This window comes from Pongo pygmaeus, chromosome 7, assembly GCF_028885625.2.
Source record: "Pongo pygmaeus isolate AG05252 chromosome 7, NHGRI_mPonPyg2-v2.0_pri, whole genome shotgun sequence".
NCBI classification, from domain to species: domain Eukaryota; kingdom Metazoa; phylum Chordata; class Mammalia; order Primates; family Hominidae; genus Pongo; species Pongo pygmaeus.
The window spans coordinates 140,918,293-140,943,703 of record NC_072380.2 but is presented as its reverse complement, the minus strand read 5'-3'; the positions used below and the strand labels follow the sequence as shown (position 1 = coordinate 140,943,703).

At 43.4% G+C, this 25,411-nt stretch overlaps 1 protein-coding gene across 9 annotated transcripts in view; it reads right to left on the bottom strand.

Annotated features, from left to right (window-relative positions):
- LOC129041960 (uncharacterized) overlaps positions 1–25,411 on the bottom strand; it is a 208,282-nt gene that overhangs the window by 6,197 nt on the left and 176,674 nt on the right. For 5 of the 9 annotated variants that reach the window (XR_010127292.1, XR_010127291.1, XR_010127290.1 and 2 more), the window contains 3 exons: positions 24,385–24,586; positions 14,296–14,423; positions 3,338–11,916 (listed from right to left, as the gene is read on the bottom strand). Coding sequence is in view for 1 of the 9 variants with exons in the window: in XM_063669067.1 (XP_063525137.1) it covers positions 14,296–14,423; positions 20,482–20,687; positions 24,385–24,451 (401 nt within the window). In the remaining 8 variants the exon portion in view is untranslated. The other 4 variants (XM_063669067.1, XR_010127289.1, XR_010127294.1 and 1 more) reach the window with 4 other exon arrangements.

Here is a 25,411-nt window from a genome sequence, read left to right as displayed (position 1 = left end):
CCAAAGCAAGAAAAGATGCAGTGGATGCTGTCCAGCCTCTGATAAACCTAATAGAAGTTTCTCTCCGGGGCAGGCCATGCAGGGCTGGCCCCATCCACGTCTGGAATCATGAGATGCAAAAGACGCAATGGATTTAAACGCTGCCTGTCCACCAACAGTCCCATAGACTGAGAGGTCTGGGGGAGGCTCTGGAGCGGGAAGGTGGAGCTGACAAACACAGCTCTGCTGTTTGACGCCTGGTATGGGCGTGGAACTAGTTCAGAGTCTCCCTGTCATCCTTTTTCTATGGTTTTACATGGCTTGGACCCTGAAATAAAAGAGCCCTCTGTGAAAGGGAATGAAGACCGGGAGGAACAGACAGTAGAAGAAAAAACTTTTCTTGAGTGCCCACTTGATATCAAGTACTTTAACATTTTACCCACACACGATGGGTAGGTATTCATCATTGCTCCTGTTTCATACACCAAGGATCAGCACAAAATTTTTTTGCAATGGGCCAAGTAGTAAATATTTTGGTTTTGTGGGCCATCCCATCTCTGTTGAAACTACTCAACTGTGCCATCGAGTGAAAGCTCTGCACACACCAACTATAGCTTATGTAGACAATACATAAATGAACAAGCACAGTTGTGTGCCAATGAATCTTTATTTACAAGTGCTAATGATAGAATTTCCTATAATTTTCATGCTATAAAATTACATCTTGTGATTTTTTTATTTAAACATCTAAAAATGTAAATGTTTATATTTGCATTTAATTTACACTTACATTTAAAAATGTAACATTTTCTATGTAAAAACCATTTAAGAACATAGCAAAAATCCTTAATGTGCAAGCTGTACAAAAAACAGGCTGTGGACTGGATTTAACTTGCGGATCATAGTTTGCTGACCCCTGTTTTAGAATTCACAGCTGTCATTTAGGTGACCTGGCAACCTGATGCAGAGCCTGGGTTTGCAGGTGCATACGCCATGCTGCTGATGTGGCATTAAGAGGGTTGGCGAGGACTGTAGCAAAAACCTATCCATTTTGACAGCTTCAAGTAGAACAGTAAAGGCCTTTATCCATTCAATCATTCAATCACTTATTCATTGGTTCCTTAAAATGTGCAGAGCTGGCACGGCGCGGTGGCTCACGCCTGTAATCCCAGCACTTTGGGAAGCTGAGGCGGGCAGATCACGAGGTCAGGAGTTTGAGACCACCCTAGCCAACATGGTGAAACCCTGTCTCTACTAAAAATACAAAAATTAACTGGGCGTGGTGGCGTGCACCTGTAATCCCAGCTACTCAGGAGATTGAGGCAGAGGAATTGCTTGAACCTGGGAGGCGGAGGTTGCAGTGAGCCGAGACTGTGCCATAGCACTCCAGCCTGGGCGACAGGGCTAGACTCTGTCTCAAAAAAAGAAAAAAATGTGCAGAGCCCTGAGGGAGGTGATATTCATGCCAAAGGCCTCTTTCAAGCCTTATAGCAACTCTTTTTATTTTTTGAGACAAAGTCTTGCTCTTGTCCCCCAGGCTGGAGTGCAAAGGCGCGATCTCAGCTCACTGCAACCTCCGCCTCCCAGGTTCAAGAGATTCTCCTGCCTCAGCCTCCTGAGTAGCTGGGATTACAGGCACCTGCCATCAAGCCTGGCTAATTTTTGTATTTTTAGTAGTGACGGGGTTTCACCATGTTTGCCAGGCCGGTCTCGAATTCCTGACCTCAGGTGATCCTCCCACCTCGGCCTCCCAAAGTGCTGGGATTATAGGCGTGAGCCACTGCGCCCGGCCAAGCCTTACAGCAACTCTTAAGAGGGTTGGTTATTTACAATGCTTATCCCCATTTTACTGATGAGAGAACAGAAGTGGGGAGAGAAGCCCAAGCTCTTTCCATGATCCAAGCTGCTTAGGCATTGTGAGGGTGGAATCTTTTCCTTAAGGAATATGGCAGCAAATAACCAAAATAGAAATAAAAAAATATGAAAAGATCAAAAAAGAAAGACAGATCTTAAAGTTGCATATATGTATTATTCCAGATGCGGCAGTCGGAAAAGTTTGGTGGAGGAGGCATCTGGGCAGGATGGGAGAGGGCAGCATTTCAGCCACAGGAGGTGGGGGCACTGTGGGCAGCAAGAAACAGAAAGAATAGAAAGAATAAAGCCCCAGAGAGTGGGATGGAAGACTGAGTAGATGGCAGGAGATCTCCTAGTGGTGCAAAAGTTATTAGGTTGATGCAAAAGTAATTGCAGTTTTTGCCATTATCTTTAATGGCAAAAATCGCAATTACTTTTGCATCAACCTAATAGTTTGGACACTGGGAAGTGGGCTGGATCAGTCAGAGGAAGGCCTGAGGCCCCTGCCCAGGGGAGGGGAAGGGAAGAGCTTCAGGGAGCTGGAGACACCTGAGCCATCTGTCTGATGTGACAATTAAGCAAAGGTTGGTGTGTTGATAGTACAGGACTAGGGAGTTTCAGAAGGTGCTGGAAGGGGAGATGGAAAAGGAGATAGAGAAAAATAAATGAGACACAGCAGGGGGGCTGATGGATAGCTGAAAATTCTGAGCCTAAGGGTTCTTTGCAGCTTCCCAGCCCCTGCACTGGGAGGGTCAGCTGGGCCCGCCCGGTGGGATGGAGGGATAGGTGTCACCACCAGGCCCAAAGCTTGCACACGGCCCAGGGGAGAAGGGGAGAGCTCAGTCCAGTTGTTGACCTGTTAGGCTTTGGCTTTCTCAAACTCCTCTCATATTCCCACCCTCACAACCTTATGAGGACAGCTCTCAGCAACCCCACAGGACAATGGGGACACTGAGACCCACAGGCCACAAAGCTTGGAATGGAGACACACCCTGAGTTTTCCTATGGCTGCTAATGATGCCAGCTGGCACCTGTGGGGTGCTTATGATGTGCCAGGCACTGGGCTAAGCTTTTACCATCCTCACAATGTTACAAAAATTTATTACATATTATAAATGTATGTATATATACATGAAATACTGTATATTATCCTGATAAGTAACTTTAAAGGTAGAGCAGTTGTTCTGTCCCACACTGAGTATGCAGCCAGGATTGAACCCAGCTGTTTTCTTTGTCACCTTACCGCTCTTTCATGTATCCCTCTAGAGTCTAAGCAGCACCTCTGGAGAACAGAGAGTTATCAAGAATGAAGAAGAAAGGAAAATCAGTTGTCTTGGGGACACTGGAGCCCCATTATCTCCCCAGATGAGAATGTAAAGGACATGTTGGAGGAGGGGGGGGTGAGCCAGGGTGCTGTGTGATGCGGGCGCTGGAGGATGATTCTGAATAAAGGTCAGGTTTCTCCAGCGTGAGAAAGCCAGCTGGAAAGGAGTGATTCCCTCACCCACAGCAGTGCAGGCTTAGCCGACAGCTGGGACGAGTACCGGACTTGGCCCGGAGTGCAGGTTGTATAATCATCTCAGCCCTGCCGGTCACTGCAGAGCACCAGGGCAACCTTGGGACAGGAGAAACAAACTCATGAACGCCTGCCAGGCTGGGACAGTCCGAGGAGTAAACAGAGGAGTGATCGCCCCCAGGGACCTAACACTCCTCCCTGTCCTGCTGGGCTAAAAATAATCACAGTAACTAACATTTAAGGAGCGCTCACATGCTAGGCACGTGTGCTCAGAGCTTTAGTTACATCCTCCCTTTAATCCCCCAGGAAATTCTGTGGGAAAGGTGAAAAAATTATTCCCATTTTACAGACGAGGAGCAGGAACTGACCTGGGATCATCAAGCTATTTAAATAGAGGAGCTAGAATCGAAACCTGGCAATCCGACTCCACAAGCTGCACCCACGACCTCCATGCCACAGGGAGACCGCTGGGCATGTGGCAATAGAAAAAAAAATATTTAGGAGCCTAGATTATGTGGAATCAGATCTTAGCTCCACTGCTTCTCACTGGAGGATCTTGGATTAACTATGCTCAGCAACTGTTGTCTCAGTGGTATAGTGGGGACCCCAGGTCCTAGGGTGGTAATGAGCATGGGGGGTTGACATTAATGAGCAAAGTGTCTGCCAGTAGTTCCTTCATAACTGGTGTCTGATCTCACGGGACCCACAGCCCCTGCCACCTCCCAGAATATGACCTGGGTCCTCCCCGAACCTCTAACTTCTCCTCAGCCCCCCATCCTCCTGGGCCGCACTCTCTGTTTGGTGAACTCCCAAAGAGGATTCCAAAGCCTAACAAGTGACAAAAGGCTCCCTAAGAAACACGTTCTCTGAGGACTTAGCCCCCCATCAAAGTTAGCCTTTAACTTTTCTCTTCCCTCCATTGCCAATTCATTATATCCCATCCATGGAACAATAAGGGAAATGTAAAAGGTGGGCAATTCAACTGCATCAATATGTCTACTTTCTGGAAGTTTGGGCACACAGTCTTTTGAGAAAAGAAACAGAAACCGTAAGCTCACCAAAGGCAGGTAAAGACAGTCTTCTGTGGGAGTTACCCAAACCTCCAGTCAGGCCCTCCTTGGAGGTAACGAATTCCATATATATAGAAAACTGCTGGCCCTGGGAAAGACTTTTTCTTTGTCTGCAAAGTATCTCCCCACTACTCCATAAACATCCAGGTCCCTGTCCCATAGATTGAGTGAGGTGGAGGGGAAGGCCCATGTGTAGAACTGAATTCAACGCAATTGGTTTTCTTTGCAATCCTTTGAAATAAAATCCGAGGATTTTGTTACATGCATTTTAAAAGCATTATTCTGAAAAGATGTCCATAGCTTCTCTAGTTTGCCAAAAGGGTTTATGGTACAAAAAATGTTCCAAGCATTTCTGATCCTAGTGGGTGAGGCCCTAGCGAACTCACATGTTCCTTACTCTTCATGAAATCATTCTCTAATGGTTTCTAATAGGTTTATAGATAGGATCCTGTTGTTTTCCCCTTTCAGCTTCCCTGTAGAAATCCTCCTGGTTTGTCTGCAAATATGTGTAACAGAGAAAGAGAGAGAGAGAAACAAATAAAGAACGATTTTCTTCTAATCTGGACATACTTTTCCAATTATGACCCCCCCACCACCCTGCTATGTGTAATTACGTGTTTAATCATCTGTATGCCCTCATGGCCTGCAGATTCCAGAAGGGCAGGGGCAATGTTGAATCCTTGCATCCCAGTTATAGACTGAACATTTGTGTCCTCCCAAAATTCATATGCTGAAATTCTAACCTCCAGGGTAATGGTATTGGGAGGTGGGGCCTTTTGGGGGTGATGGTCATGACAGTGGAACCCTCCTCATGGTTGGGATTAGTACCATTATTGGGGGGTGATGGTCATGACAGTGGACCCCTCATGATTGAGATTAGTACCATTATAAAAGGGACCTCAGAGAGCTCTCCTGCCCCTTCCTTCACATTAGGACACTGCAAAAAAGTAATCATTTATGAACAAGGAAATGTGCCTTCACCAGACACAGAATCTGTCAGCACCTTGATGTTGGACTTCCAAACCTCTAGAACTGTGAGAAGTGAACTTAGTCTTAAAGTATTCCGTTGTAGCAGCCAAAATGGACTAAGACAGTAGGTCTCTGATCACATCAGTTTTGGCTAAGTGCTTGAGATGAGAAGGGGTGTCACCACACATAGCTCCTCTCATTTCCATGGGTAAATTTCCCTCCCTCCAGTAAATCTCAAGATATTTTCCCCTGGTCTCAGCGATCTGTTTAGAGTTCTTGGCCTTTTCTTCTTATTTGGGCCACGTGGAGGACAAGTTGGCACAGCACCTGCCTCCTGGGGTCAGGGCCTGGCAGTGCCTTCTCACCCACATGGACTTTTTCCCTCTCTCCTCCTCTGAGCTCACTGCAGAGTGAAGACTACATTCTCTCCCGAAACCGCTGGTCTACACAACTAGCAAAACAGCCTCTTGCTTATAGGTTTATCTGGTAATCATGGCAATAAATGAAAGAATAAGCTTTTCTTGAACAGTGAGTCTATACCAGCTGAGTACTGGACCTTTCACAGTTGATATTTATGGAACACTCCATCCCCAAACTGCAGAGGACACATTCTTTTCAGGTGCACATGCAACATTCGTCACAGGACACTGAGCCAAAAAATAACCTCAATCACTTTCAAAGGACTGCAGTCATGTACAGCATCTACTCTGAGGACAATGGAAAGAAACTAGAAGTTAACAATAGTCAGTAGGTAGACAATCCCCGAATACCTGCAAATGGGGAACCTCGCTCAGTGCTTGGCACAAAGTACGCTTTCAATAATATTAGCTCCATCCCCCAACCCCTACCCCGACATCTTTCTCCACCTCAGGTATGACCAACCCTTCTGCTGCTGCTGAAAGTAAAGGTAAACCAGCAGCCAAGGACATTGCTGAGGCCCTGAGTGTGTCTTTCACTGGCCAGTCTGCACCATGAGCTGGGACCGTGAATTAACCTTGGCCCCCGCACTGAGCCCATGGGCTTTCACCAGATCCATGCTTAGTCAGGAAGATCTCCACCATTCTGCCAAACAAGGCACCTACCTTGCTGAGGGGGCTGCCCAGGTGTGGGGTGAGGCTTGATTTAGTAATGGATCTTGTTCTGCTTACTCAGAATATTCTCTGGCAAATAAAATCAAACTTGTTTTGTTTGGAGAATTTAACTGTTATGTCTTGAGGAAAAAAAACAAGTAGCGGCTGGGCACGGTGGCTTACACCTGTAATCCCAGCACTTTAGGAGGCTGAGGTGGGCAGATCACTTGGGGTCAGGAGTTTGAGACCAGCCTGGACAACATGGTGAAACCCCATCTCTACTAAAAACACAAAAAATAGCCGAGCGTGGTGGCACGTGTCTGCAATCTCAGCTACTCGGGAAGCTGAGGCAGGAGAATGCTTGAACTTGGGAGGCGGAAGGTGGAGGTTGCAGTGAGCTGAGATCGCTCCACTGCACTCCAGCCTGGGAGACAGAACGAGACTCCATCTCAAAAAAAGAAAAAAAAAAACAAAAACGTAGCACATCAGGAATGTCAGCAGAGTTAGAGGGTTCCCATGATTGCAGCAACACAGAAAGCCAGCAAAAACCTTGGTGAGCCAATCATTCAAAGTAAATAGGAGGCGTAGCCCTGGCATTCTTTGGGTTGGAAAACGAGGTGGGCCCCTTAGTTATGCTTAAGAGTTTGCTTGAGCTTTTCAAGGCCAATAATGGGCGTGATCCATGTTTTCGATTCATTAACTAAATGGGCAGTTGTGGTGCTAATAATCTGCCATGCATAAGAGCCAGGTGGAGGGACACATTATTGCCAGACACCTGAAATGTGTAAACAACCACAGTTTACAGAGACAAAGCTGGTTGCAGCATCATTTTCCTGCAAACTAGGATAATGTCACCTAGGCACAAATGAGTGGAAAATTAAGATCTGAATTAAAATACATCTAAAGAGACTGATACATGACAAAACATCCTTGGCAATCAGTTCATGGAGGCTTTCACTGGGATTCCATCGAGGGAAGGGAGTTTAAAAAGGTACGATTACAGCCCAGTTTTGTCACATCTGAGCTGTGGAACCATGGGCAAGAGGTTTCACCTCAGTTTCCTCATCTGTGAAAAAGGGGTGGTAGTGAAAGAACCTACCTCAGAGGGCTGTTGAAGACTGAGATAATGCACAAAGATGCTCCACAAGTGCCAATCACATAACAGTAAACAATATTGGGCACTGACCATGCAATCTAAGCAAAGACACTGCATTACGACAATTCTGGGAAGTAGATAAGAAAATTAAAGCTCAGGAAAGCTAAGACATTTGTCCAAGGCCATAGCTGTAAATCATAGAGTCAAACTCAGTGTAACTCCAGAACCTCAAGAAACTTCCACTCCAATAGGAGTAATCAACAGAAACCACTCCCAACAATTCCAGGAGCGCCAGCCATGCAGCCCCAGGGACAATATGCTGGAGCCAAATGCAGCCAGGGCCCACCCTGTAGGAACAAGGAGTTAAACTGTCCCATTTGAGCTGGGTCTTGAAGGATGTTTTGGTTTTTACCAGAAAGAGAAGGAGGTAAGAACGGCCTTATCGGAAAACCCATACTGAACAAAGTAAGATGGTATGGATTAAAAGAAATTCTCTGTTTAGGTAAAGCTGATAAGACAGCTGTTGTGGTGTGAGCTTTGGGTTTGTTGGAGCCTCTTATGACTATTTCTGTGTCTTTGCAAACATTCTGGTTAGTACAGTGCTGTGGGTATAAGTACAGGCTCTGGTGTCTGATGGTCTAAGTTGACATAATCAAGCTGTGTGACTTTGAGGAAGAGACTTAACCTCTCTGGTCCTGAAGTAGGTTTGCCTTTCACATGAGGATTAGCATAGTAGCACTCTGGGCAGCTGTACTGACTGCAGAGCTCCATGTGAACACTTAGCATCAAGCCTGCTAAGAAGCTGATGCTTATGTTTCTGTCCCACTAGATGTGGCCCTGGGTCTCCTTGTGTCATCCTTTTGCCCACTGCCTAGACCCCTTCTGCCCATTGGCTGGAATACTCAAGGAACTACTAGTTCATGTCCTAAAAAAAGGAAATTCTCAAGAACCAAAGAGAAATGGGGCTTGGACTATTACTATTACTAGGGATGAATTACTGCTGAAAACAACTTATTGACTCACAGCCAGATTTAGGGATCTGACTTCATCCCTTTTGCAAAATATATTTTGGCTAAATAACTGTGACGTGATGTCATTTGAATTCTAACCATTTGACGGCTGACAAGGAAGGCACTTTTTGTCTGGACCACAAGGTTGTCTGCACTAATCCTTGTGTTTTATCATATAAAACAGAATGGCAGATTGGAGACTTTCATACAAAGGTACATTTGCTTTAACGTCTCCTCTTACACTTCACAAACTCTAATCTTGGGGATCTTGTTTTTCGCTCTAGGTGCTTATGTTAATCAGTCTTTAAATCAAAGATGCTAACACATACATCTTTTCAAATTTCAGTATTTCCAAAATAGGTATGTGTCCTACAACCAGTGGCATACAGTAATGCAGTAGTTTAATTGGAAGCATTTGTTTCTTTCTTAGTACACATGAATTAAGGGTGAGTCATAAAATGAAGGCACTTAAATTTGAGAAAATATTGTTTGTGTGGAGAAGCATGCTAGGTTTTGGACAAAACTTGCTTTTGCTTGAAACAACAACCACATCAATATATCTTATCACTCTTAACTTACAGATGAGAAATCTGATGCCCAGAGTGTTAAAAAAAAGGTTTTTCTCATGATTGCCTAGTACGTAGGAGGAAGAGTTAAGGTGGGGTTCTCATTACTATTGCAGATTACAGATTTACTGCAAAACTTAGTGTTGTAAAACAATAATTGTTTCATGTTGCATGATTTTTTTGGTCAAGAATTTGGGATGGGCTTGGCTGGGTGGTTCTCACTTGGAGTTTCCCATGCCCTTGTGGTCAGATGTCAGCCAGGCCGCGGACTTTTGAAGGTGCAGAGGGCCTACATGTGCATCCAAGATGGCGGCTCTCAGGGTTGCTGGCTGATGCTGGGAGCTCAGCTGAGGCTACAAACAAGAGCACCCACCAGGGACCTCTTCGGCTCGACAGTCCCAGTGCTTTCCCCGGAATAAGTATGCTCAGAAAACCAGGCAGGAGCTGCATAAAGCAGTCACAAGCCTGCACAGACTCAAGGAAAAGTCATATATCCCATCTTTCAATGGAAAGAATATCAAGGAACAAGGTCATTTTGTTTTTAAACCACAGACGGGAACCTCGTTCTGACTGGTACCAAGACCCCATATTTGGAATGACTTGTCTGGTGCCTAGGAGCAAAGCAAAAAAAAGAGAGCGTGAACTAATCATGATGAAGAGGATTTTTAAACAAATGTAAGAGGGTTCATCCAGTCACATGTAGCTTCATTTTCACTTTCATGTATTCACTTTGGAACCTCAAACACTGGTCCAGCATTGCTCCCATTATTCAGAACATATCTAGAGGTTTCTGGGAGGTGGTTTCAGGGCCAATTTAGCAGGCTCATAAGAAACATCAGGCTTAGAATTGTGTCAGCTATACCTTATTTCTAACCCAAAATGGCTTTTTGTAGTTTAACAAATATTTAGTGATCACCTGCTACAGAATGTTCTGGTTTCTGTGGATTTCTTGATGAACAAAACAATACCTCATTCTTCACTTGGCTTACATTTTGCTGGAGGATGCAAAAAATAACCAAATTTGTAATAACATCCGCAAGTCATCAGTACTACAGATAATGATAGGAAATGAGGGGCGGGGGAAACTCTTTTAGAGGGAGTGGTCAGAAAAGGCCTCTCTGAGAGTTGACATCTGAGCAGAGAGCCAGGCAGATGTGCGAGGAAGAGAGAGTGTTCCAGAAAAGGAAAATGGTATGTGCAAAAGCCCTGAAGCCACACTGGTCTCAGATATGTCTGGCCCACAGCAAGGAGGCCAGTGTGGGAAGTAGGATAAACAAGGGGGCAAAGTGGCAGAGGAACGGTGCACCTGGGGTTCACTAAGGACAAGAGAAGGCACTTAGGATTTTAATCTGAGATGAGATCCATGGGAAGATTTTGAGTGGTTTAGTCCCATGCTTTGGTTCACATTTTTAAAGGATCCCCTGGCTGCCAAGGGGGGATAAAGGATAGAGTAGAAACAGGAAGATAGATTAGGAGGCTCCTGCAGTAAATCAGGCCAAAGGTGGTGACAACTTTGTCTGAACTGTCCTTGGTGGAGAAGGTAAGTAGGGGGTAAAAAGAGCAGATATTTGTTCCATAGGATTTGCTAATGGACACACCTACCAGTTGATCCTTTAAACCCATGAACAAGGTATATTTCAAAATATTGCTTAGTGGCTGCCCAAATTAGAGTGGGACCTCGACAGAGGTGGCAACTTGGATGGTAGAAAAGGAGAGACCCAGGTTACAACAGTTGCCTCAAACACCAGCTGAGGATCTTGACCCTCACTGCATAGAAAGGGCAGGAGCTCAGGCATTAGCCCTTCCTTCTCACTCTCACTCTCTGGCAAGAAAGGTATGAGGAGAGTCAAAGAATAAACCACTAGTTGGAAAGACCCTCTCAAAAAAGGAGTTCACAGATAAGTCTAGAGCCTTCAAAGGGGGCTGCCAGGAGAGACCCAAGCCCATTTGCATGGGCAAGTTTGGGTATTTCGGCCATTCAGTTGTTGACACGACTTGGTAGTCACAGCCTCTCCTTTGCAAGCCAACGTTCTCTAAGGAGCCTTTTTTTGTCAAAAAGAAACCACCATTGTGGCTGCTTTGAGACAGATTTTAGGGGGAGTTTCATGCTCTATGAGCCTCAGTAGTGAAAGGGTGAAGGTTCTGCTTAAACACCACAAGTGGCCCAATGATGGGATCAAGATGCAAACCCAAGCCTATAATAGTGACTACTTTTCTTTTAATTTTACTTTGACAAGCACACCTGCAGCCAATTACAATGTGCCAAGCAATGTTCTAATCATTTTATAAAATGTTTAGTCATTCAATGATCCTAACAACCATATGAATTCAGTATCACTATTATCCTTTATTCAACAGTCAATACACAGTTACTGAGCATTTTATACATGAGAAAAGCGAGTCACAGAGAAGCTAAGTGACTTGTCTAAAGTCACGCCACAGAGCCAAGATTAGAACCCAGGAACTCTTGCTCTGGAACTTTGGCACATAGGTACCACGTTAAGCTGCTCTACACTGTGCTTTGTTGGAAATCTGTATATCTATTAGAAATAATTTCAGCTGAAAATAAGAAACAATCCAAGTTAGAGTGACTTAAACAACAGGATATGTTGTACATAACAAGAAGTCTGGAGATAGTCATCTGTCTTAGGCTGATGGAACAGTTCAACAATGCTATAAAAAATCCAGACCTTTTCTATCTTTGCTGCTCCACTATCTCAGTCTATTGACTTGTCACCTCATAATTACAAGATAGCTGCCGCACATCCAGGTATCATGTCCAAGATCTACAGAGGAAGAAAGGAAAAGAGTAATAAGCTTCCTTTGCAACGGGCTTTGCCTTTTCATTTGAGAAGAGACTCTCTCCTCAGCATACTGTTCCTAACAAGACTGGGTAACTTGGCTGCCATTACCATATCTAGTTTAAACCAGTCATGATTCATCTCACCAGATTGGGATAAGAGTCTGACTTCCATGAGACTTGGTGCCTCCTGCCAACTCTTTGAACATATTGATGTTCTGTACAGTGGGAGGCAATGGTTTTGAGGTAACAAGGGACAGCGTCTGCCATGGATGTTACTACCCCATGATGGGAACATTGCAGCTAGAAGGCACAAGGTTAAGATCACATGACTGACAATATGGCTGCTCCAGAATACTAATGCAGGTCCATCTAACTCTAAATCTCATTATTTTAACTGTAAAGTAGTACACTGCTAAGTGGAGTCGAGAATGGATGGACACACATGTGGCTTTACCACTGAAAGTTGTAGCACCCCGAACAAGTTATTTAACCTCCCTAAAGCTCAATCTATTTATCTCTAAATTGTGGCTAGTAATGATGCTGAACCAAGGGGCAGCTATGAGTGTAAAATGAAATAATATATGCAAAGACCCTGACAATACTAAGCAATCAATAATTCTTGGCTATTTTTTATTATTGTTGTCACTACTATTATCACTCGTTACCCTACGAGACTTTGTAGCTACAGTGGCCTTATACTCAGATTAGAACACCATTTTGGGCATCTTTGGGCAATCTGGTAATGGCAGTCAGTAGTGGGTAGGCCTGAAAGTGACGGGGGGTGGGGGGTGTTCAATGCAGTACTAACTACAGATTTAAGAATCTTCCAGCTTGTCTTGCTAGAATGTAGTGAGTCAAGGACTGCTGGCTCAAAATATAGGTCTATAGATCTACAAGGCACAATAGTTTAGTTTTAGTCTTGGTTCTCTTACTAGTAAAATGCCGTTTGGCCAGAAGTATCTCATTTCTCGTTTTGGGACCTTTGTGTTTTCATTTGTACGGTGAAGTGGTTTTTCCATAATTGGTATTCAGTGTGTAGTGGACACTAATTCAGCAACTAGTGTCCACTATGGTACTCATGGTGTACTCATGGTACTCATGGTGCCATGGAACCCATAGAGGAGCAGTGATAGGGGATGCGGATCTCACACTCAGAAAGCTTAGAGGCTTAGGAATCTTCAGTGTTTCTTTCAGCAACAACATTTAATAACATTAGCCAGAAGGCAAGGCTAATAACCCCCAACCCAAAGGTTTATTCTGAGAATTAATCATGTTAGTGACATGGTAACAAAAAAATCTCTGAACAAATGCAAAAAACATATAGCTATGGCAGTTTCCTAATGAGCTAAACATAGTCTCACCATGTGATCCAATAATTGTGCTCCTTGGTGTCTACCCAAATGAGTAGGTTTCCTGTTCCCACAAAAACCTATGTATGAATGTCTGTAGCACCTTTATTTGCAGTTGCCAAAAATTGGAAGCAACTAAGATGTCCTTCAGTAAGTGAAGAGATAAACAATCTGTGGTATGTCAAAATCCCAGCAAGTTATTTTGTGGATATTTACAAGCTGATTCTTTTATAGCGAGGCGGAAGACCCAGAATAGCTGACACAATACTGCAGGAAAAGAACACACAAGCTGGAGAACTGACACTACTCAACTCCAACACTTCCTATAAAGCTATGGTCATCAAGATGGCGTGGTATTGGCAAAAGAATAAACAAGCAGATCAATGGAACAGAACAGACAGCCTGGAAACAGACTCACATATATATAGTCAATTGACCTTTGACAAAGGAGCAAAGACATTGCAATGGAGGAAAGATAATTTTTTTCAACAAATGGTGCTGAAACAACCAGACATTCATTTGCAAAAAAAGAATCTAAACATAGATCTTAAACCCTTCACAAAAATTACCTCAAAATGCATCATAGACCTAAAAGTAAATTTAAAACGATAAAACTCTCAGAAGATAACAAAGGAGAGAATCCTAGATGACCTTGAGTATGGCAATAACTTTTTAGATGCAACACCAAAGGCAAAATCTATGAAAAAACTAATTGATGAGCTGGACTCCATTAAAATTAAAAACTTCTGATCTGCAAAGACACTATAAAGAGAATGAAAAGACAAGCCATTGACTGGGAGAAAATATTTGCACAAGACATGTCACTTAAAGGAATTTTATACAAAGTATACAAAGAACTCTTAAAACTCAAGAACAGGGAAATGAGCAACCCAGTTAAAACATGAGCAAAAGACCTTACCAGGCATCTCATCAAAGAAGGTATACAGATGGCAAATAAACATATGTCATCAGGGAAATGCAAATTAAAACAACAATTAGATACCACTACACACCTATTAGAATGCTGAAATCCAAAACGTGAATACCAAATTCTGGTGGAGGATTTGGAGCAACAGGGACTCTCATTGTTGGTGGGAATGCAAAATGATATAGCCACTTTGGAAGACAATTTGGCAGTTTCCTATAAAGCAAAACATATTCTTACCATAAGATCTAGCAACAGAACACCTTGATATTTACCCAAATAAGCTGAAAACTTACATCCACACGAAAACCTACACACAAATGTTTATAGCAGCTTTATGCATAATTGCCAAAAACCTGGAAGCAATCAAGATGCCTTTCATTAGGTGACAGGGTAAATAAACTGTGGTAAATCTAGACAAAGAAATATTATTCAGCACTAAAAATGAATGAGGTGTTAAGCTATGAAAAGACATGGAGGGACCTTAAATGCATATTACTGAGTGAAAGAATCAGTCTTAAAAGGCTACATCCTTGGGAGGCCGAGGCGGGCGGATTACGAGGTCAGGAGATTGAAACCATCCTGGCTACCATGGTGAAACCCTGTCTCTACTAAAAATACAAAAAATTAGCCGGGCGCATTGGCCGGCACCTGTAGTCCCAGCTACTCGGGAGGCTGAGGCAGAAGAATTGCTTGAACCCGGGAGGCAGAGCTTACAGTGAGCCGAGATCGCACCACTGCACTCCAACCTGGGCAACAGAGTGAGACTCCATCTCAAAAAAAAAAGAAAGAAAAAAAGAAAAGACTACATCCTATGTGATTCCAACTGTGTGATTCTGAAAAAGACAAAACTATGGAGATTAGTGGGTTGCCAGGGGTTAGGGGGAGATAGGGAGTAATGAGGAGAGATAGGGGAAGCACAGGGGAATTTTAGGGCAGTGAAACTACTTTGTATGATATTATAATGGTAGGTACATAACACTATGCATTTGTTAAAACCCACAAAACTATACAACACAAAGAGTGAAGCCCAATGTAAACTATGGACTCCAGTAACTCTTAATGTATCAATATTGGTTCATAAATTGTAACAAATGTACCAGAATAATAGGGGATATGGAGGGAGAAGAGGAGAATATATGGGAATTCTATACTTTTGACTCAATATTTTTGTAAGCCTACAACTGCTCAAATAAACAGCCTATTAATTTACATACACACAGAGAGCTGAGCAACAGTCATATCCTTTGATCTAATGATTCCACTGATGAGATCCTCTTGAGATACAGGACATACTAGGAAGAAAACTTTATTTACAGAAGGGGAAGAAAGTCAGCAACCTGTAGTTTATCACAAACAACCACATGGATAAAAGCAAATTTCAAAATGGTAGTTGAAAAGGTTATGGAATAACGTGGACAATGCTTGTGGAAAAATGTAAGTGGAAAAAAAAAATTGGAAATCACCTTAAGATAACAACTATGTAAAAAAAAAAAAAAAAAGAAAAAAAGAAAAAACTCCAAAAACAAAACAAAACAAAAAAACCCTAACTAGCCAAGCGTGGTGGCTGGTGCCTATAGTCCCAGCTACACGGCGGGGTGCTGAGGTGGGGGAATTGCTTGAGCCCAGGATGTCGAGGCTGCAGTGAGCCAAGTTTGCGCCACTGCACGGCAGCCTGGGCAACAAAGTGAGACCCTGTCAACACTTGTATAAACGGACATAAATGGGGTATAGCACATTGATAATGATAATTGATAGTATGTTACCAAGGGCACAAGATTAGGATAACTATTTTATTCATTTTTTCAATTTCTTATAATATTTTTGACTTATCTTCTAAAAATATATATGAGGTCTCAAATATATATATAGTCTACGAATCCTGTTACAATTAGGGGGAAAAAAAGACAAAAACTGGTAGTAAAGCCAGATGGCTAATAACAATAGTACCACCTCCACCTCCTCCATTACCATTTCTTAGGAACTTACTACGTGGAAGTCACTGTTCTTAGTACTAAGTTCTAACTAATCTGGGCTAACTCACTCAAAGTCTCAGAGCTAGATAGCATGGGGTTGCTTACGAGCAAGTAAGAAACTGATCACTGAACCTCTGGCTTATTCAAAATATACTTATTGAGAACCCAGTAGAGTCACCAGGTGCTTCAAACATGCAAAGAAAAATGAGAAATAATTTAGAGAACAAGGAGGGAAGGTTAAGAAACCACTTACTCACTCACTCGCCTACCCAGCAAGCATTTATGTATTAATTCTTTACAAGAGGCTAGGCACTGGAGATACACATGATTAAATGTTATCTCTGGCCTTTAAGAACTGCCACTCTACTCTCCTCAGAACCCTACATCTTCCAACCTGTGACACTTCTAATCGTGGACAGGCACGCTAACTGTTTAAGAGGCTGGGACCACAGGCATAAACTGAAGCTCCACCAGCAACCCTGGATGTGTGATCACCCTAAGTCAGACTTGGAAGTGCAGCTCCTGAAGGGCAGGAACCATCCCCACGACCCCTCTCTGCCCATTCTAGTTCACTTGAATTGACTTTTAGGGTCAGGAAATTTATTTTTGTTTCTACCCCATCCACCAACCCCACACCACCAAGCATTTCAGATCAAATATCTGTGAATCATAGGTCAGGTTGACTCATTTCTTAAAGTTTCCAGGCTGTGAATGAAAATGGTATTGATGGCTGGGAAGATGATCAGATGCAGGGAGCGTCAGTGTGACTTGTTCTGCATTTATCTACAAAAATGCAAACCAGATCTACAAAAATGCAAACCAGATCTGCAAGCATTTTATTAAAATGAGGAAGGCAGCTGCTGAAAAATTTGCAGTCAGAGAGGCTTGATAAATGGAAACGATCACCATTCCTGTCTTAGAAAACTAATTTATCATGTACACCTTCCTAATGACATTTTCTCTATTCTTGATACTGCCTTTTTGTTTATCTTGGTTAATGTGAAAAAATGCCCAGGGTGGGTTTTTGGAAGCTCAGTTATAGATTCAGTGCTTATAAAATTATGAGTTATTTTTTCCATATAAAACAGGAAAAGGGAAATAAAAGAAATGTGGATTGAGCACCTATTGCAGAGTCTCATTTCACCCCTTGAAGCCCAAGCAGGTTAGGAAGCAGATGCTAGGAGAGGGTTAGTCACCTACCCCAGCGAGCTCAGCAGCGGAAAAGCACCACAGGCTTTGGTCTCCTTTGGTAGAAACCTGCTCAACCAGGGAACACTTAACTAAGGGGTGTTCAGGAACAGAAACTCACAGTAGGGGCAAAAAACAACGTTCTGGGACTAGGGGAACCAAAACCCCAGACACTTAGCTGGGCTATGCCTCCCATGTGGCTTCACACCCATTTACACTGACCTTTCACCTTCAGAACCGCATTGAGTCTGCTGACCCATATGAAACACCCAGCAGGGGGCCATAACTCTTGCCCTACATGGAAAGCCTGATTGGGCCCCCTAGGGAAAGCCGCTGGCATCTGAATCAGATCCTGTGACCTCTGTGGTCCTGAGCCTCAAAGCAGGGGAATACCCTTTGCCGTGGATCCACCACAAAGCCTCAGGGCCTAGGTGAGAAAACTTCACCTGTGAATCATGGCAGCTCAGCACCTTCTCTGGGCCTCTCTTGGAAGCCCCTGAAGGGCTTAGCATGTGTCACCAGGGGCCAGGACAGCTGCAAATTCTCCTGTGAAACAAGAAGGTTTCATGGGCTCTGGTGGTCTGAGGATGCCTCATCAATTCATGAGATGACCTATTTGCAGGTGACAAGGCTCACAAATGCCAAATGAATCACTCATAAGTGAGTGTGGTTTTCAACTTTTCAGTGTCATTTAAGTGGATACCTGGCTCATTTGGAATTGTGATGTCAATAGACGGAAGCCCAGAGAAGGTAAGTGACTTGCCTAAGAACACACAGCTAGAATTAAACAAATTTGGAAGTAGAATTCAGGGGTCCACAACCTTTTTTCCCATCATCATACCGCCTTGCTTAGAACAAAGACAAACCTAAGCAAAAGAAAAAATATATATTCATTTTAATTGGATGGCAAAATAGTAGGAAAGAGGAGGAAAATCTAAAGACAATACATTCCTTGCCACTCATGGGCTCTTTGAGACATTGTCTCACCTCAGAGCTCTGGGCTGGAGCTTGGAGCTTTATCAGGAATTGCCTTTCCCCACCCCAACATGTAGTGAAGGGTGAGCTAACAGGACGTTCTTTATGTCAATCCTGGTGGCAGTGTATAGGCCCAGTTATTCAGTCTAAGAGCTTCAGGCTGCTCACTGAGTCCACTGTGCAGATAAGAGAAGTAACGTCCCGGGAGAAGAAATGATCTGCTCAAGGAAACCCAGCTGGCTGTGGGCAGAGCAGACACCAGATCACTGTGTCACAACACAGAGGGAGTGGTGGTCAGCATCACTCACTGTCCAACCCTGTGGGGTTCCTAGAGCACAGGGTACTTCTCTAGACTGTGAGGACAAAGGAAACTCTGGTCCCTCTGACAACCTTTTGAATTTTACATAATCTGTCTACTGGTTTGATATAATTTCTAAGGCAAGTGGCTGATTTTGATAAAATGTGTTGTAGCTACCAAAAGACAGCAGTGAACCTGGCTGGGTTTGTCAACTTACACATGAGAAGCGATCTGGAAGTATAATGAATGGGAAAGCAGATAAAGAATTTGTGTATTCGGTCCAAATAAAAGGTGGGTACATCCACATGATGCAACAAAACAATGTAGCAGTTAAAAAGAATAGAGTGGCTACCATGGATAGCACTCCTCAATATATTGCTGAGTGAAAAGGGGTAAACCACAAAATACTCTACCAGAGGCGTACACAATGTGTACTCAGTGTGTGTATGTGCATGCGTGTACACTTAAATGAATTAGAATGGTCTGCAGGAATGTGCTCTAAAAGATAACAAATGTGACCTACACAGAACTAATGAGGAGACAAGGATTGAGGATGGGTGAGCTAAAAGGACTTTGGCCTTACGTGGAAAGTTTTTAATTTTTCCGAAATGAATGCAATCATTTAATATTTACGTAATAAAAGATTTTTTTTTTAAAAAGGAGAAAATAGAAATATAATTTTAATGATTCATCGATCTATTCACTCACTATTTGAGCATCTATTATGTGCCAGGCATGAAGAAGGTAAAAAAAATCCAGCCCCTGCCCACAAGAATATGTTCTAACATAGAAGGAGGAGGTTTCCTGCTTATAAGCATGATGAGATATATTACAAGTGCTCTGGTGAATGAAGAAATCAGAGCAGAGTATGAAAATAAAGAAAGGGATCTCCATGTTTCACAGGAAATCCAAAGGCCAAAACAGAGTCCCCAGTAAATTCTGCCAAGGCCTGCCATCTTGGAAAAAAATGAGTATTATGACAACAGTTTGCAAAAGGACACATCTTTTGTAATTTTGAAGTAATATCCATGATCTCTCACTTCAGCTAGAGTTCACAAATGAATATAATAGTACAACGGATAGTTTGCAGTTTGTAAACATTTAACCCCCATGAATGGAGAGAGACGGTTTTGTTACTTTTTAAAGAAACTAACTCTTTGGCTGCATTTATCAGTACATATGGTTTACTCCACTAGACTAGAAATGGCTCTGCCAAAATTGCTGCTTAAATTTGGGTTTCTAAAAATAACTCATGGGAAGCCTGCAGTGTGAGAGGAAGATGGTTGCACACAGCTCCAGGGAGGAAAATCTCAAGCGTTTGATTTGAATTACCTAAGAGCTGAAATTGAGTGCAAGTATCTCCTTGTAGCAACTACTATATAATTAGCCATCCTAACGGAATCCTTTCAAAACCGAGGCAGTTCAGCAAGTTATTTTAATTGAAAATAAAATTTCCCGACCAACTATTCTGTCAAAACCACATTAAATGAAGACAGCTCGGCAGTGACCAAATCACCATAAAAAGCATTATGTATTACGGGAGAAATGAGCAGGAAGGAAGAGGGGGATATGCCTTTTTTTTTTTTTTTTTTTTGAGACAATCTCACTCTGTCACCCAGGCTGGAGTGCTGTGGCACGACGTCGGCTCACTGCAACCTCAGCCTCCTGGGTTCAAGCAATTCTCCTATCTCAGCGTCCCGAGTAGCTGGGATTACAGGCATGCACCACCACACCACACTAATTATTTTTTTATTTTATTTTTTTATTTTTAGTAGAGATAGGGTATCACCATATTGGCCACGCTGGTCTCGAACTCCTGACCTTGTGATCCGCCCACCTTGGCCTCCCAAAGTGCTGGGATTACAGGCGTGAGCCACTGTGCCTGGCCGGGATATGCTTTTCTATATAGGTAAAATGTGGCAGTTTTCTGGGCTCCTTTTTCTAGCTTCATGTGTCTTCTGGTCTCTTGGAAAAAGTATTCCATTTTCTCTGCATCAATGTTACTGCTGGGGCTATCACCTGAATACAGTGCATCACTGTCTTCTGAAAAGAAGCAGACAAGTTAAGATCTCAGAGATAAAGAGGGGAAGAGAAGAGAAAATGGCACTTGCTTTCTGTCCTGTTCATGACTAGCACAAGGACACCTTCCATCCCAGGAGGGTCACATTCATCCATCAGCTCTTGGAGAAGACTACAGAGACTTGGAACTGCCTCTGCACTTGGACTTTCATCTTTGCTACTTATCAGCTGTGCCGAGTTATTTTTAGCATCTCTGACTAGCAGTTTTCTCATCTTAAAAAAAAAAAAAAAAGAAAGAAAAATTGTTGTTATTCTCACACCTCCCAGGATGGTCAGGGAGATCAAATGTGTGCACAATCAATCTGGTATTCTAGACAGTATCTGCAACCACCTGTGTGAGGAGGACTAGGGAGGGGACCAGACCCCTCCTCATGAGTTGAAATGGGTTGGTGCATGAGGAGGGCTAGGGAGGGTACCAGACCCTTCCTCACAAGTTGAAGTGGGTTGGTGCGTGGACCAGCGGCATCAGTACTGGCTGGGAGCTCATTACTAGAGTAGATGCTCAGCCCCACACGGAAAAATTGGTCAAAACTCTGCATTTAACAAGGACCCCTGGAGATTTGTGTGTGGTTCAAATTTGAGCCTCACTGGCTGGCACCATCTCCCAGGTATGTGATTCTATATCGGGTGACCTGTGTCGAAAGGAAGGGAGGGAGGAATGAAGGGATGGAGGGAGAAAAGGAGGGAGAAAGGGGTCAGTTAAATTAAAAAACAATAAAATTAAAAGATCTTCAAGTTACTAGTTATGCAGGTTTAAGTTAAAATGTCCTGCCAAGGAAATCTAGACCTTGAAGCCATCCTTTTTGCTTAAAGCCACATCACTGAGCTTGCGATCCCCATTCAGACTGAACATGCGGCCCCTCAGACCCATCACCAGGTCTACATCTAAAAATGCTCAGGTGGGCCGGGTGCGGTGGTTCATGCCTGTAACCCAGCACTTTGGGAGGCCGAGACAGGCAGATTACTTGAGGTCAGGAGTTGGAGACCAGCCTGGCCAACATGGTGAAACCCCATCCCTACTAAAAATACAAAAATTAGCTAGGCATGGTGGCACACAACTGTAATCCCAGCTACTTAGGAGGCTGAGGCAGGAGAATTGCTGGAACCCAGGAGGTGGAGGTTACAGTGAGCCAAGATTGCACCACTGTACTCCAACCTGGGCAACAGTGAGACTCTGTCAAAACAATAAAAATAATAAAAATAAAAATAAAATAAAAGTGCTCAAGTGGACAAATGTGGTAAGGGAATGTCTCGTGCGACAGAAAGCTACCTGATTTATTTTTCCCCAAACCGCTAGGCACTGTGGTTAACCAACCTTCTAAAAACACCAGCGGTGCCTGCCTCCAAACCATTCAGCTTGGTTAAGAAAGGAAACATCTCTTCCAGAAGATTCTGAAATTCTGGTTTCCTGAGCCTCGCAGTGACTAAAATGGAGTTGGGGGGAAATGACTCTTAGACTTTTTGTCAGTGTAAGTGGAAATTGAGATGTGACACATAATATAAAGTGACATATAAAATCCTAATTTTGGAATAAGGAACGCTAGAGATGGTCAGCTTATAAGGCACTTTTAAAATCCTTACTGGGAGGAACTATAATGAAAACCTGATTTTAAAAATAAGGAGGTGGAGGCTCTGCAAGGTTGACTGGTCAAATTAGGAATTGAGCACTGTGTCTTTTCCATCCCATGCATGCTTGCTCTATGGCCCAGTATCCATGTCCCTAGCCACCTTCCAGAAATGATCCAGTCATGTGTTAAAAGAATTACACTATGTCTTTGTGGTCTTTGTCACCGAGTCTTCACCTGAAAATTGATTCTACTGATGAGGGGAGTAATGGTGATATTCCCTTGGATAAAAGCCCAGCTTCGGAGCCAGAAGCTTTTGGATTCAAATCATGGCCCTGCTACTTATAACTAACTTTTGGTAAATTGACCCCTCTGAACCTCTCGATTTCTTCATTTTAAAAAATGGCAACAATAGTAGCTAATAAGTATCAAGTGCCATTCTAGGCACTTTATGTTTATTAACTCTGTGAGCAGGTGCACTATACTATTATCATTCTTCATGTAGAAATGAGAAAGCTAAGGTACAAAAAACTGAAGTGACTTTCCTAAGGCCACATGGCTGATAATCGTCAGAACCAGGATTCTATAAGAGCCTGTGATGTGGCAATAATATATCAATGCTCTCAGAGGGCTGCCAAGAGATATCTATGAGATCGTAGAAATAAAATGCTTCCCAGGCCACCTGGCAAAGATAAGTGCTCAACAAATTATAACTATAAGGTTTCCATTTCTTTTATTTTTATTTATTTATTTATTTATTTTAGAGACAGAGTCTCAAATCTGTCTTTCAGGCTGGAGAGCAATGGTATGATCATAGCTCACTGTAGCCTTGACCTCCTGGGCTCAAGCGATCCTCCCACCTCAGCCTCCTAATTAGCTGGGACCACAGGCATGTGCCACCAAAACTGCTTTTTTTTTTTTTTTTTTTTTTTAATTTTTATAGAGATGGGGGTCTCCTTAGTTGCCTAGGGTGGTATTAATCTCCTGGCCTCAAGTGATCGTCCCGCCTCAGTATCTAAAAGTTCTGGGATTACAGGCAGGACCTGCTGCACCCATCCTATAAATTAATTTCTTGAGCTAGCCAGAAACACAAGGTTACTATGGCATCCACATGGCTGATAAGAAGGGGAAGTTGCTGCTTGCAGAAGTGATACTCTCTGACAGGTATTCATCTCCACCTGTCCTCAGCAGGCATTCTGCTTTGACACTATGGTGCAGGGCAGGAACTTTGGTGCTCTGCCCTTTGAATCTTTCTATTGATTTCTGTCATGCAGAACCTGCATGGGAATCTCAGCTGGAGCAGCTGGTGTGGAAATGGGTCTCATGTCTGCCTGGCAAAAAGAATTGCCGTTTCCAAAATGAGCTGGATGGATCTAATCCCCAAAGCAATGGACATGTATGAGTGACTCGCTGCTTCTGAAATTCTCTGCAAATCAAACAGATGTGGGGGAAGATCCCTTGTATAGAAGAGGCAGCATGCATGCAAAAAATTGGCAAATGCAGAACTCTGATGTAGAAGACTCTGTTGGCTGCCAAGTTACTGATCAGCCACTGCTCTCTTCTTCTTTATTAAAATATTCCCAGTTCTATTCAGGGATAAGGGAGATAGCAATGTCCTCAAAAGAAGTCCATGGCAGGGGGAAGAATTGGCCCTGGCTTGAAACAGCCATGACAATCTTGTTATCTCTGTCAGGGACTGGCTGGGAGCTTATCTGGCCCAGTTTGGCCATTGAGACATAGGGGAAGTCTACTGGGGATTTCTGGGGAAAATTTTCTTCCCTAACAGAAGATAGGGAGTCACAGTAAAAAGGCCCCTTTTTTCCTGCCTGATGCTTCTTCCTGCTCAAAATGCTGTTATGACAAAGTGATGTCTGCAGCAGAAAGGACCATCACAGGGATGCTAATCAAGTGCTCTGATGCGGTTGAGCTGTCAAATGCATCCTTTTTGATGCATCTGCCAATACCAGGTGCTGGCGAGGACAGACGGAAACAGAAATCTTGAGCACTGCCTGTGGAAGTGTAAATTGGTACAGTCATTCTGGAACACAATCTGGCAGTACTTGTGAAATTAAGTGTGAGTGTGCACTATGACTCACCCGCATCACGGTCCATATCGGAGAAACTCTCCCACAGTCCATATGGGTACAGGTGTGAAGAGCTCATCACAGAACTAGGCTGTGGTTACCTCATGTCCACTAGCAGCAACAGGAGAAGCAAACAGGGCAGGATCTATGGCAAGGGCAGGGTAGATGCAGCCCCTCAGATGAACCAGGTGAACACAGAACACCAAGACTGGCTCTGAAAAAGAGTGTTGAGTAAGCAAAAAAACCAGATTGAGATCTATAGCAGAATCCCATTTGTCTAAATTAAAAACAGATACCCAATCAGAACAAGACAGGGAGGATCCTCATGCAGGCCCTCATGCAGGGCCTGCAGCAAGCACACTGGAGTGGCTGCCTATGGAAGAGGGAAGGGAATGGGAATAAAAATTCCACACTTGTCTCCTCATCTCCTCTTGCAACAGAGGAGGCAAGTGGCTGGGGGTAGGGGACCTGGTAGAGATCAATAATGATGACAATAATGACAATGAACAAAGAAGGCATTCATAATAAAATTCAAAAGAAAAAAACACATCCAGATTTACAGTCAGAGAACCCAGGCGTGAATGCTGCCTTGATCCTTACTGGCTACGGCTCTTTGGCAAATCACAGCACCTCAGTTTCCCCATCATGAAGAGCAGGTTTGAACAGTGGCTCTGCAGAGCTGTTATGTGAGCATCCAAGGAGATAGTGTGGGGAGATTCTAAGCTTGGAAGGTAGCAGGGGCTTCCTGGATGGCAACTGCCAGGAGCCCTAAGGACTCAGCTCTCTCCTCTATAAAATGGGGATTTACATCACCCACCCAGCACGATTATGGTGCAGTTGAAATGAGACATGACCATGAGGGACAAAAAGCAAGATCATGATACCCAGGAGCACCTCCTGCTCTGACCCCTGTATGCAGCAGTGTGCGCTGTGCCCATGCTTGATACAGCAGCGAGGGTCAGGCTGTCCTTTTGTGACATCATTCCTAGTGGAATATGGGCCTTACACATTCAATATATATATTGCCTTTTACTTTTTT